At 44.2% G+C, this 15,000-nt stretch overlaps 2 protein-coding genes across 2 annotated transcripts in view; both read right to left on the bottom strand.

Annotated features, from left to right (window-relative positions):
* Positions 1 to 15,000, bottom strand: part of LOC310800786 (sodium/hydrogen exchanger 9-like) — a gene marked incomplete at both ends in the record, with an annotated part of 134,028 nt that overhangs the window by 39,962 nt on the left and 79,066 nt on the right. The gene's annotated exons all lie outside the window — the stretch shown is intronic.
* On the bottom strand, positions 9,411 to 10,549 carry LOC310791339 (piggyBac transposable element-derived protein 4-like; the record flags this gene model as incomplete). The annotated part of the gene is made up of 2 exons (XM_083653025.1): positions 9,411 to 10,104; positions 10,222 to 10,549. 2 exons carry the CDS (start codon positions 10,547 to 10,549, stop codon positions 9,548 to 9,550), a joined length of 885 nt encoding a protein of 294 aa, XP_083509151.1. The 3' UTR covers positions 9,411 to 9,547.

Raw genomic sequence — 15,000 nt, 5'->3', positions numbered from 1 at the left:
TCTTCTTTTCCACTGGTTCTACTGTAGGGGGTACTAGGGGGGGTCTATATAGTCCAAGTCAGAAGGGTTGGAAAAAAGACATGCCAGCAGCCATACACACAGATGCACAACACACACACGTCGCATATACACAAACCCGCATTGTTGTGGGTGGCGCGCACACACACAAACAAAATCTCACCCTTAGCTATGTACCAGTTACAACTGTTTCTGCACGGTTGCCTCGAATTCGATAAAGATTTGATTTCATGGAGTGGATTTGAGCAGTGCCAACGCTCAGAGGCTTAAACAAATGACCATCTCCCGGCATTTACTCTCCTGTTTCACTTGTTTGTCTCACAGCGTGTCAAGTCGATCCATTTGATTCTCCCTCTCTCTCTCTTTCTCTCTATCTGTCTCTCTCTCTCTCTCTCTCTCTCTCTCTCTCTCTCTCTCTCTTTCTCTCTATCTGTCTCTCTCTCTCTCTCTCTCTCTATGTATTCCCATTTTGCTAAACCGTTAAATCGTCCTCTCTTTCTCATCTGTGTTTTGGGGATTCTATGTTTGGCCAAAGCTGTCGCTCTCTTTCTCTCTAGCCAACGATTTCCTGCCTCTGAGTGAGCAGTTCGGGGAGTCGGAACCAAACAAGAACCACCTGAGGAAGCTTGGATTTCATAGCATCTATCAAGGGGAGACCAGCGGGTTACAACCTTGTGTTGAACTTAACATTCAGAGCAGAACAGATCATCATTCACCAGAGACAGAAAGCAGTAAAGCATAAGGTATCATTACCTTGATGGGTACCTCAGTCTGCATGTACTCTACCAATGACGTGAGGGGGAGGAAGTCACTCAACACACAAAACAATAGATCACTGTCTAGATACCAGAATGCATCCTCTTAAACTGTTGACCTTAAGAGTACAAAAAAAGAAGTGGATTTGATAGACCTTTCCAACAGAACTTCTTAACGGTGTATCTCTCTGTCTGCCTTCTCTCTCTCCACTCTCTCTGTCTCCATCCTTCCCTCCAACCCCGATTCCTTCAATGCTCCGAAGGGTTGAAATGACGGCGGGCTAAAAATAATGGCTCTATAAATAAGAGGTGCCCATTGAGAGTGATTGAGAGGCGGGGTCACTAGGCAGCTAGGGATGCTGGATATAGGCGGGATTCATTAGCACACTCTGCTTCCAAAGAGTAGCCCCCACAACCCCTCACACACACACACACACACACACACACAACACACGCACACGCACGCACACCCACACACGCACGCACACACACACACACACACACACACACACGCACACACACACACACACATACACACACACACACACACACACACACACACACACACACACACACATACACACATACACACACACACACACACACACACACACACGGTGCACTCGTAAACAACATGCCGATACGCAGTGTGAGATCCCAGGTGTTTGGAACACACCCTCTCTCTACCCGTTGGGCTGTCTGCAGTGTTGCAGATTCTGCCCCATCAGTACCATCCATCAACGCTCATTACCACTAGCCCTTCTCTCTTAGGACTCTATGCAGACCACATTCTTAAAGCATTGTTCATCTACCCGCCGAGTGGAAAAATGTGTGCGTGTGTGTGTGTGTGTGTATGTGTGTGTGTGTGTGTGTGTGTGTGTGTGTGTGTGCGTAACTGCGTATGTGAGACTGCCCATAGCCGAGGCACCGCCTGTGTCTGTTTTATTATTCATACTCATGTGTGGATCCTCTTTCAGCCCACAGACACCTGCCAGAGATACACAGAGCACACACTGATGTTATATTCTCTCTCTCTCTCTCTCTCTCTCTCTCTCTCTCTCTCTCTCTCTCTCTCTGCAGTATGTTATTGTCCTTAAGCGAGACTTTCCGTACTCGTCAAACTCACAAATGCACCACCCTCCGCACCAACCGACCGCTTACCTAACGACTGTTATGTATGTGACATATTAAACCACCCCCCACCCGCATGCGAATGGTCTTCCGGCAAAACACCCCTGCTGTACATTTAGAGCGAGCAACTTGTCCTCTCTCGCACGCCCCCGCACAAGCGCCCACATGCCCGCACGCACACACAGATACTGTTATCACCCTGATGCTCTGTTTTAATGGCCGTTCTCCTTCCTCTCCTCTCTCTCCGTATTGACGTCACGCCCATTAGGCCGTGCCTCTGGGCCTTTTGACTGGAGCACACGACTCCGATGTATATGCACCCTCGTCCAGAGTCAATCTCCAGCTGATTAACTCACCATATTGGCCTGTCCGACAGACACAGTTACCACAGCAATCTGTTCGCTCTCTCTCTCTGCACACTGCTGCCACAACTACTATCAATTCACTGTGAGGAAAAACCCATCCAACCGTGTGTAAGAGGGGAAAGTGGTAAGTTTAACACACAGTCGGCTCTCAATCGCCCACTTGTTTATAGTCTGCACACACAGACACAGACAAACAGTGTCACAGGCACACATACACACACACACACGCACACGCACACGCACACACACACACACGCGCACACACACACACACACACACACACAGACACACACACACACACACACACACAGACAGACAGACACACACACACACACACACACACACACAGACAGACACACACAGACACAGACAGACAAGTATCAACTATCAACACGCATAGCAGTGTTGATAGTTGAGCTGAGAGAGGACTATCTGTATCTGGTGCCATGCAGAGTAGGCCTGGCAGGCTAATGTGGAGAGATAACATTTCACGTCTGATCAACATCAGAATCATAATTTCACCGGCCTCCCCTAACCTCTAATCTATCTCATTATGGTCCCACCGGCAACAGCTGCAATTAGGTCCCTAGTTATCCAGGGAACAGGCCTGTTTTCAGACCCTGTCTATAAAGCACTGGAGCCTGCAGGCAGCGACACCCTACAACCAACGGACTCTTTCCCCTTCATGAATATGAAATGAGTGTTAAGTATATAGGCATTTGCTAGGCAAGTCCAGGCGAAGCAAAACAAGCCTGCTGGCATTCAGGTTCCGGGGCTGACAAACGCTGTGCTGCTGCGGGGAGCGGAGCACTAATGGAAAATGATGTCTCGGGGTCACGCCGAGGAGGGAGCAGAGACGAGATGTGATGGCAGGACCTTCTCCTCCAATGAGACATAGTGTCATTAATGAACTCCTCGCCCTCCACCATGACTTAGTGCTGCACATCTAAACATCTAAACACTGCCACCGACACAAACTGCTCCCTGTGTGCTTGATGTGAGAAATGAGCGAGGGGGTGGGGGGGGGGGGGGGGGGGGGGGTGGGGGGATAACCCAGGAAGGAACAGCCAAAAAAAGAAAAGTCAGGTTGCTTTGATGGATAACAGTGACAAAGTGTTCTGGGAGGAGCATTATAGCACCAATCCATCAGCGGATCATCAGACTACATCAATAATGAAGGACTTTTGTAAGTTCTGTGTACAAATCACACAAGACGCATTTTGTTTGACATACATAAAGCTCAACAGTCACGTGGCTTTCCGTGACGTTTCCTGCCCTGGAAGAGAGTTCCCCATTCATTTTCTCCATAGACATTTTGAAAAATCCTTATATAACGAGGCTGGAACAAAGCCAACCCGTGACCTACTGTATCGTGAGTGACCATAAAACATTTCAGTAACCCTTTATTTTACAGGGCCCAAATTACATATGAACTATATATGAACACCAATTAATTACATTGGTGTTCATGTCTAATTACAAATAGTTCATATGAAGTTACATATTATGTAGTTACATATGAACAGTGAAGTAATACGTTACTTTACAATATTACTGTCTGTGTAGAGTAACTCATTACTTATAACACTACTTTTGCAATACTTTCACCAAAATAACTGCAGTAGTAGATTGACATCGCCGCATGGGAACCATCGCAAACAATAATTTATACCATCTTCAAGTCAGTGTAAACCGTCCAAAATTCTAAAACGTTCTCCTTTTCCTTTGTTATTGTCATCTATAGTGGTTATTTGCATAAAAACACACAATTTGATTAGGAAATGATTGTATCTTTATTTAAATATGTGCTTAAAAAAGTAACTAAATTAGTAACTTGTGTTACTTGACAGTAACACAAGTATATTACTGGTACTGTAACTGGTATATTACTGAAATCATATTGTAATGAGTTATATTACTCAGTTACTGCTAAAAGTAATATATTACATGTAATATGTTACTTTTGTAATACGTTACCCCCAACACTGCATATGAACTATTTGTAATTAGACATGAACACCAATGTTGGTTCATATGTAGTTGATATTATGTAGCTACATGGTACCGGACCTGTAAAGAAGCTACGGCCTGGGACAGAGATTGCTAAAACCCAGTGGTGGATTCAAACCACTGAACTTCTGATTGTTGATAGTTGTAGATATGATTTTGTCCAGAATTTTGTCCAGAAAACTAAAAAATGTAAATACAATAAAAGTATTGTAGGTATAGAGGTAACAGTAAAACTATAATCAAAATAGCCATTCTTCTACATTTTCTAATTGTTAGCTTCTTGTAAATGAGTCATTTGTTGGGGACCCAGTCGGCTTTGACTGTACCACTGTGGCAAAGTCACACTGCAGAAATCCCTTCACATTAATCAATATAGTCTTTCAAGCTACAACTAACAAAGTATCAATATTTTCCCCAAGTCTCGGTGTATAATGACAAAGTGACAACAACTGCATCTGACTGACATACAGTTATCCTCTCAAACTCTGGTGTCAGAGTCGGAAAACCCTTGTGGCTGAGCGGTTAAAGCTACGTGCTTCGCAATCAGAAGTTCAGTGGTTTGAATCCACCACTGGGTTTTAGCAATCTCTGTCCCAGGCTAGCTTCTTTACAGGTCCGGCACCATGTAACTACATATGAACTACAGAATCAGAATCAGAATCAGAATCACTTTTATTGCCACAAGTTACATACAAGGAATTTGTCTTAGTGTCTGTATGCAGCGTAGCGGTCACATCAATATACAGAGATAAGGAGTAGGAAAGATAACTAAAGACAATCACAAAGTTGCAAGTGCAATCAAATCGACTAAATAGCTGAATAGACAGCTGAATAGACTCACTCCATTTTACAGGCTCGATACCATGCAACTACATGTATGAACTACATATGAACACCAATGTAATTACTGTGTAATTACATTATAATTACTGTGTAATTACATTGGTACAAATAGTTAATATATGTAACTACATAATTATATATGAACTATTTGTAATTAGACATGAACACCAATGTTAATTACATTGGTGTTCATATGTAGTTATGTAATTATGGACCTGTAAAATAAAGGGGTACCAACATTTCACTTAGAGCAAAAACAAAAAATAAAAAGGGGGGGAATCAAAAATCTGATTATGTCTGTGGAGAAATGAATGAGGAACTCACTTCGGGGGCAAGAAATGTCACGTGCCTGTTCAGCCCTATTGTACCAACAGATAGAGAGTGACCTGAGCCTGTCTCCCCATTATCTAAGGCACTAGACAACATGGTTTAATTTAATTAATTATTTAAGGCACTACACAACATGGTTTAATTTAATTAATTATTTAAGGCACTACACAACATGGTTTAATTTCCCTTATTTAAGACACTACACAACATGGTTTAATTTAATTCAGTATTTAAGGCACTACACAACATGGTTTAATTTAATTAATTATTTAAGGCACTACACAACATGGTTTAATTTCCCTTATTTAAGACACTACACAACATGGTTTAATTTAATTCAGTATTTAAGGCACTACACAACATGGTTTAATTTAATTCATTATTTAAGGCACTACACAACATGGTTTAATTTAATTGATTAGTTAAGGCACTACACAATGTAGTTTAATTTAATTGATTATTTAAAGGAGAACTTACCTCCAAAACACTTTGTTTCAGCTTTTAACCAATATATATGACTTTGGGGGTGATGTGTGAAGAATGCTCGTCAAAATTTCCACATTTGTGACCAAACTGTTGCCATTTTACCATTTGTATCATTTTTCAGCAGCATACCTGGCATAAGCGCCCTCTAAGGGTGGAACACTGCTTTTTTTTTGCCCTCAAATGAACGGGATATTTGATACGTCGTAACGTCACGATGAACCAAAGACTATGGGATTTCAAGATAGTTACTCCCCTACTCCCCCTGTACCCTTTCGGCTGCTCACAACTCCAAGCCTATTCCCATGATGTCACTTGACCTGTTAATCACCTGTTAATTTATTACAATCGCCTGTTATTTTCCTACCAACTCCTATGTAACACAATACTATCAATAAACGCCACTATAATCATAAAAGGAAGGACATGGCATTGTGTTGCTGTAAATCATTCCCAACCTTTTTCATACTAACTATGATGAGATTTGGTTTCTCAGATGCAAATCTTATGTTTTATAGCCTAGATATGATTTTGTCCAGAATTCCATATAATTAGGTTGAGAGACAACGAATGCTGGAATCCTCTCAAGGACGACTGGTGGTCTTCTGTGCCCCTTTTCGCTGGGGACACGGAGCTGCTGCACTGACGCTCTGCCTGGAGGGAGGGAGGGGTAATTGTGTGTTTGCAGCAACAGCCCCAGCACCAAAGTGAGAGCCTCACTTTCATCCCCGCCGTCATTTCCGCAAACAAATCTCATCGCAGTTTAGCGCACATGTAAAATATAACGCTATACTACGACGTGAGTGACAACGTGACAAAGCTGCTCTAAACACATCGGCTACTATAATATCGTCACTGTGCAATGAAAGCCACTTCTCTCCAACTTTTCAGGAAATGAAAAAAACCCTGTACTCTTAAAATACTGAACACCACGTTGTCATATTTGACACATGTCTTCATTGTAGACAGTTTATCGCTGAATGTGTCATTACATTATTAATATCTTACCTGGATAAGCTCAAATGATGATGTTTATATTATCAGTCTGAGTTGGAATCACTCTCTCCCGGCCAGTCAGGCGGGAGAGAGTCGTATCCTCATGCACGAGCTTCGGGCCGCGCGCAGCAGCAGCAGCATGAGCCATGAGAGCCGAGGAGGGAGGGGGAGAACCATAGACTGTATATGGGAGAACGCAGCCTGTAGCTCTGCCCTGAGAGGAAAACATTTGCAAAGAATCATGGAAAAGGGAGAAAAGAAAATTAAAAACGGATTTGATGGCGCGTTATATGGCAGGTTGGACTAGGGTATGATGTGGAGAAATCTCGCATTATGATTACATGAGCGTGAGAGCGGGGCGTTTGTCCTCACTGTACTGTGCTCTCGCGTCACTAGTCTCTCCTAACGTAAGATAGACAAGCCACACACACACACATGGAGAAAAATAATTAAATTTCTAGTTCGCCACTGAATGGCCAAATTGATATAACTTTCAACCATTTTGAGCAACGCTGTTTCCATACAGGCCACCAGCGTTGGCTAGTTGTTGATATTTATAAAGATATTGCAGCTCTCATATAAATTATTTTCGAGGCGGTGGGCAAACTGTCATGGCGTCGATTTCCGGAGAAAAATTCCTGGGCTGAGCACAGCCAAAGAGTATAGTATAGACAAGAGCATATGTCATTTCTTGGTTTTTTCCATAGGTATTTTCAAATCACTGTTCTGATACATATCTGGGGGGTAAGTCCCCCTTTAAGGCACTACACAACATGGTTTAATTTAATTCAGTATTTAAAGGAGAATTTAGTTTTTTTTTAACCTGGACCCCTCTCCTCACATTAATTATGATCTGACGACTCACCCAGCGATCTCCGCAGCGTTTCTGGCCGTCCTAGCGTTGTTTTGAGATCAATAGCGTCCAAGGCAGTCCTAAAATGGAGCTCCGAGGGGGCCAAGTGGCAGCCTGTCTTTCCTGCATCTAAATAGCCAGTTTTATCGTTCCAATTTAGTAGGCTATACTAAAATTGGAACGATACACGACCGCACGCCAGTCGTCTCTGTATCGTTCCAATTTTAGTATTGGAACCCTACTAAATTGGAACGATACGTTGGCCAGCCGGCAGGAAAGTATCGTGGGACTTGACTAGACTTGGTGACCGAGATCACGAATGAGGTAATTTGATCCCTGGGAGACACCAGGGAACAGCCCGGGAGGAAATCTCAGTCTGGTGGTTGTTGCGGGATGAGATTATGATGATATGTGGCGAAAACGGGAATAAAACTGGCTATTTAGATGCAGGAAAGACAGGCTGCCACTTGGCCCCCTCGGAGCTCCATTTTAGGACTGGCTTGGACGCTATAGAGAGCCCCAGGAACGAGTCCGGAAATCATCGATGCTAACAGCCCTGGTTCTTCACAGTTTTCGCCTATGGGAGTTTTGAATGGGTTTTTGGCGCGATGCTTCTAATAATCTCTCTGGGCAACGCTGGCTTAATCAACGCGAACCAGTGTTTAGTAACATCATCTTCACACACGAGGACCACTTTTACGAGTTTTGAAGCTTTTACGTGCCGTTAAAAGGGCGGCTAGCTAGCAAACGGCTAAATGAGACTACACTTTTGAGTCGATGGGGATATATACGTCAATAACGTCACCACTTCAAGGACGAACACGGAAATTATCTTTCCCTCACCTGGTTCAGCCCCGTTCAGCCCGGGGTAATCAGTGCACACATCAACAAAAGTCCAGGTTGAGTGCTGATGTGACGTGAAAGCCTATGCGACAGTGTGTAGTTCTGGATTAGCTTAGCACAAGCTTTTTACCTCTAGGGCTCGCAGTTACGCTACAAAACTCATGAAAGTGGTCCTCATGTGTGAAGATTATCCCGCTGAACCTTGGTTCGCGTTTGATTTAACTTGCGTTGCCCACAGACATTATTTGAAGCATCGCGCCAAAAACCCATTCAAAAATCCCATAGACAGAAACAGTGAAGAACCTGGAAGTTCGGGACTTCCGCATTCAGCCTACAAAAATACGTCATCCCTGGGGCTCTCTATTGATCTCAAAACAACGCTAGGACGGCCAGAAACGCTGCGGAGATCGCTGGGTGAGTCGTCAGATCATAATTAATGTGAGGAGAGGGGTCCAGGTTAAAAAAAAACGAAATTCTCCTTTAACCCATTTCAGCCTATTTTCGCCTAAAAAATAGCCTCTAAAACCTAAGTCCGATTTGATAATAGACCCCCAAATCCTGAACTTTTCATAGAAATGTCAACGCCTACTAAAATAGTGATATCTCAGCCTCTGTAGAAGATAAAAACACACTTTAAAAGGCATTTGAGAGCTGACACATGTGGCTTTCCTTGTAAAAGGTGTTTATTGGTATGACAATTCAATAGCATTGTCAAATATTGCTGTAAACACAGAAAAATTTTAAAAAACTAAAAAACGTATGAAAAAACAAGCAACAAATCACTCCAAACCACTCAAATAAAATCAAAAATGTGCTCCACACTGCCCCCTTGTGTCCCCTTGCAACCATAAAAAAAAATGCAGTCCATTTACCATCAAAGGGGCAAGTGTCTAAAGTGTCAGCTAGTGTTTAGCAAACACTTACAAAAAATGTCTGTAGTGTTTTCCAAAACACTCAATGTGGACAGGCAGGTCACACTGTATGCAGCCATACACAGTTAGCCCACTGCCTACTACATCTTTTTTGTCCAGCAACAACTGGCACTCCCTGCAGAGCTTCCGCTTCTCAAACACCTTCCCGAAGTCGTGCATTGGGGGACCTGTGGCTTCTCCTGACGTGCTGGGTGCTGGGGAGGCTGCCCTGCTCGATGTGCTTGGTGCTGGGGAGGCTCCCCTGCTCTCTGGAGTGGAAGGAGAGCCAAATGGAGAGGCTGGTCTGGAAGCTGGGGACAGAGGAGGAGGAGGAGAAGGAGGAGGGATCACAGGAGGGGCCCTCCTTGTCACCGGTGTGATGAGCTCCTCCAGCAAGGTCTCCAGCCAGTCCTTGTAATGTTTGTGCCTTCCTCCAACAGACCTGGCTGCAACGTAGGCGTTGTAGCACGACACAGACAGGCCCCAGAAGAACACACGCCGCCACCATTTCTTCGACCGATGATCGAAACCATAGTATCCAATCATCTGGTCGAGGAGATCCACACCTGGAACACACATGGAACTCTGTTTACATACGTACATTTTCACTCAAATGACCTCAGTGAATATAAGCTTACAGTATTTTAATTTTTGTTTATAAAACATAAATCTGTAAAACAAACCTTTCATGTGGCTCTGGTAGTCCGCCAGGCAAGCGGGCACTACCACATCAGCCCGGTGGGTCTCATCTCTCCTCCGCCTTACAGTCCCTCTTGCGCTGGGGTCATGGTGATTGGACAAGACCATCACCGTCTTTGTGTCTTGCCACACGCAGAAGGTGAGGTCATCCTGCTGTGCCACCCGGAACTCGTGCTTCCCCAGCGCAGCCCTCTTTGTCAGGCTGTGGTCCTTCGGCAGCCCCTTCCTATTGGCCCGAAGGGTGCCACAGCCGTACAGGAAAAGGCCGTTCATCTCCTGGAGGAGTTCTACACTGGTGTAGAAGTTGTCCATATAAATGGACAGGAAGGTGCCATTGTATGGCTTGGCGAGGTCCAGCACCACGCGCTGTGCCAGGCCCGTCTGCGGCGCCGCTTCACGTCCTGTGTACACCTGGGGAGTTTGCAAGAAGAAACACAAGTCTGAGGAAGGGCCTTGGGTGCTTGAAAGGTCACTCAAATAACAACACATTACAGAATACATATTTGCATATTCTTGGTGTGCTGATTTTTTTCCTTACTTTGAAGTGCGGAACGTAGCCTGTTGAGCTCTCCGCCATCACCCAAACCTTCACGCCCCATTTGGTTGGCTGGAATGAATGAATGAATGAATGTTTATTTCACACATTACCAAAAGATGCAGGTTACATAGGCAAAATAGAGGTGAGACAATTTGATCAATCAATCAGCAGTACCTTCATTGGCAGGTATTGCCGGAAGCCAAGCCTGCCTTTGAACTTGATCATTGATTCGTCAATGCTGACTGTGCCGTTGACCTCATAGAGGTCCTGGAAGCGCTGGTTCAGGAAGTCCAGGTACCAGCGCAGTTTCCAGAGCTTATCAGCTGGGTCGCCTCGTGCGTTGTTATCTTGGAGGTGAAGGTATCTGAAGAGGTGAGAGAGGGGAGGATGGAAGAGGGGGGGTAGGGGAGGGGGGGTAATTAGACACATATTACAATATATTATAAACAATATAATGTCTTGTATATTGTATACAATATTGTATATTGTATTGTATATTATATACAAGTAGACACATCTTGGATGAAATGAAAAATTGTAGGCTATATCATTATATAGGTTAGTTACACTTGAGGGTTACAGGGTCTGTCTAAGTGCAGTGTCTGTCTTGGTGCAAAGAGTGAAGCGCATTCTCTCCACATTCCTGACAATTGAATAACAATAGGCCTACTAGGTGTTTGCCCACACACAATAGGTGTAGCAGCCGAGCCCAGCAGGGGTTTCTTACCCCAGTGTATAAGCTCGCTACAATGGCAATACTCCCACTACACCTCTAATACATTTGCAATATATTTCATTTCCCTTAGGGCATCATAACAATGGTACTAATGTTACATTTTATCTATCAAACTACTATTATTTATATAGCGCATCCTATTCAATGGGGCGCATCTATATCACGCAATGGTTATAATAACAAGGATAATATTATTGTTCTTAGCCTACCTCCAAATGGCGTCAAATCGGTCCCGGGACATATTCTGGCCGAAGTTGGTTTTGAAGATGTTTTTGGATAGCCGCCAGTACTCTCTTCGGACGGGAAGTTTCATTATCCCCATGGCGAGACACAGCCCAATGAATGTTTTCATTTCTTTCACTGTTACCGGGGTCCACTTGGCTGCTTTTTTGGCTGGGGGAATTGTGCGTCTCTGGTCGGCATATCGGTTCGTCTCCGTGACAAGACGGTCCCACATTTCCTCCGTGTAAATTTTCTCGAAAGAAAATAGAGGTGTGGAATCGGCTTGTAAGCCAACACCGCTTTTCACCCCGGGCACCCTTTTGAACGCTTTGACCGGCACAGGACGGTAATAGCGCTGCTCCGTTACCCAGTTTCCATGGAAGCCTTCGAATTGGTCATCTTCGTCAGAGTCATCGTCATCGTCATCCTGAAACATAGTTCTGACCCACTGATCTCTGTCCAAGGGCTGCCAATCGGGGTCTGTAACTGGGTCATCATTTAACTCTTCATCAACGGTGGAATGTTCGGAATATTCCGCGTCTTCAAAATCGCTTCCTTCGCTAATATTATTTTCTTCCTCCATCGCTCTAACAGATCCGCTCAAAGTGAAGAAAAAAAAAACTTTTCCTTCCCAAAACAATCCCAGAATGCATTGCGAGACCCCACGTGTGTTTTCTGAATGATTTCATTTGCCTAGAGACCGGAAATAGGCGAAAAACTACAGCTAAACTACAAATTGACGTAGACGTCATCCCGTCTTCAAAGGTATATTGACGCGAACGGCATCCCGTCTTTAAAGGGAGAATGACGCGAACGTCATCCCGTCTGAAATGGGTTAAGGCACTACACAACATGGTTTAATTTTATTCAGTATTTAAGGCACTACACAACATGGTTTAATTTAATTCAGTATTTAAGGCACTACACAACATGGATTAATTTCCCAAGTTCCACTTTTTGCCACACAGCCAGAAAGCTACAAATTGCTTTGGAAATCTCATTAAATCATATGTCACATTTCTCCAGCAAGACAGCAGAGCCTCTCTTCCCTGCCTAAGTTCCAAAGTCATCCCCACTGCAGATTGGTTTTCTAATACACACTTTTCCTAATATACTTTTCCATCTCCTTTTGGTAGAAAGCAATCACTCCGTCCGGGCAGAATAAAGAATATATCACAGAAGTAAAGTCAGGATTTAAAAATCTCCCTCTGTCAATCTCTTTATGTCTTTCTCTACCTCTTATTGTCTGTTTCTTATCAGAAGGGGAGAATACATTCATCTTTGGAGTCCTTTGAAGTATCTCCCAACCAATCAGGTTGGTATCTTTTTATCATGGGCCGTGTGTGTTTGCATGTGTACATGAGGGTGTGTGGGTGACTTTCTTTTCTCCTTCAGGCTGTGATGCCTAAATATTAGATCCTGGGCCTCAGGGAGGGGGGTGCTGAGTTGTGTGTGTGTGTGTGTGTGTGTGTGTGTGTGTGTGTGTGTGTGTGTGTGTGTGTGTGTGTGTGCATACAGTACGTGCATGTGAGTATCTGTATTTTCTGTATTTGTATTTTTTACTATTAGAATCTGTGCTACCTGCCTTATTGCACTAATATTGCACTATTGGATAATTGGATAAATGCTATTAAAGCTCTACAAGTGAGAAGTGAGTGAGCGAGTGAGTGAGTGAGTGAGTGAGTGAGTCAGTCAGTCAGTCAGTCAGTCAGTCAGTCAGTCAGTCAGTCAGTCAGTGGAGGCAAGGAAGAAAGAGAGAGGGTGAATGAGAGAGAATCGACAAATCGACAAATAATGGGCATGGAGGCAGATATCAAACAGCCCAGCCAAAAGGATCCAAACGCTAAAGAATAAAAGTAGCCTATGTTCTGTGCTTGGACTTGAAGGAATCAATGGAGGGGGCAGATCTGATAGAGGGGGATGCTATTCCACAGTCTAGGGAGAGAGAGAGAAAGAGAGAGAGAGAGAGAGAGAGAGAGAGAGAGAGAGAGAGAGAGAGAGAGAGAGAGAAGAAGTCAGTGGGGCATGAAGGAGAGTGAGTGACATGAGAGGCATGGTTTGCCGCCAGTCCATCTGTCCACTCAAGATGTGAAAACAAACAGGCCAGTCATTAGCCAGGCTCCAGCTGTTATGCCTTGGCCTCAAAGTGTTGAACACCACTCATCTGCGTGCACGTATACGCATACACATACACACACACACACACACACACACACACATACACACACACACCAGAGACCATAGTAGAAGGTTTCTGTGGAGCGGTTGCCCTCAGTAACGACTGTACAGTGACACATTGACATGACACCATGACAGCATCTTCAAAGCACTTCAAAGAGCTAACGCTTTGCACATGAGTCATGTTCTTTCCATCACTCTCTCTCCATGGCATGTGCAAGTTCCAAATCACTTTACTCCAGTGGCTCTCAACGTGGGCTCCGGGGACCACCAGCGGTCCTTGAAGGGGTTCCAGGGGGTCCCCAGCAAATTGGTAAATTGTTAAAACGCACCCTTATCTCATTTACAAGAAGTGAACACTATTCGAGAATGTAGACAAATGAGCATTTTGATCATAGTTTCACTGTTATCTCTACCTACAATACAAGTAGTCATGGACTTCTGGAAAAACGCATATCTAAATCTAAATAGTCTCAGATTTGAGTTTGAGAGACACAATCTCATCAAAAAGGGGTCCGTGGGCTTAATGTGGAATAAATGAGGGGTCGTTGATATGAGAAAGGTTGAGAATCACTGGTTTATCTCCTGCGGGTGCATGACCTTCTGCATTACATTTAGTATGAAAAGCAGCCACCCTGTTTAAATATATTGCAGCGTTATCAAGTACTGCAGTGAACAGAGCTGAGGCAGTATAAGTCCTACCTTGTGACCGCTAACGCTAGATAAGCACAAAATGCTGAAAGCAAAACAAAATAGGCAGAGCTGGGTTGAATAAAATAATGATATTCTGAAAAGGCTTGAAGAGGACATGGCCAATGTTCAAAGCCCGCTGTTCCCACATTCTGGCCCTGAGGGACCCCAGGCTGCTCACTGTGACAGGGTCTTGGATCTCCCCAGGGGCACCCTGCCACCTTCAGCCCTCATCACAACCAACGAGACAGATTGAGAATGAGAACCGAGAGGGTGACACTGACTGTGTGTGTGTGTGTGTGTGTGTGTGTATGTGTGTGTGTGTGTGTGTGTGTGTGTGTGTGTGTGTGTGTGTGTGTGTGTGTGTGTGTGTGTGTGTGTGTGTGTGTGACTGCACTT

The sequence above is a fragment of the Poromitra crassiceps genome (genome assembly GCF_964638095.1).
Source record: "Poromitra crassiceps genome assembly, chromosome: 2".
NCBI classification, from domain to species: domain Eukaryota; kingdom Metazoa; phylum Chordata; class Actinopteri; order Beryciformes; family Melamphaidae; genus Poromitra; species Poromitra crassiceps.
Note: the sequence above shows the minus strand (reverse complement) of the source record. Positions and strands in the feature narration are given on the sequence as shown.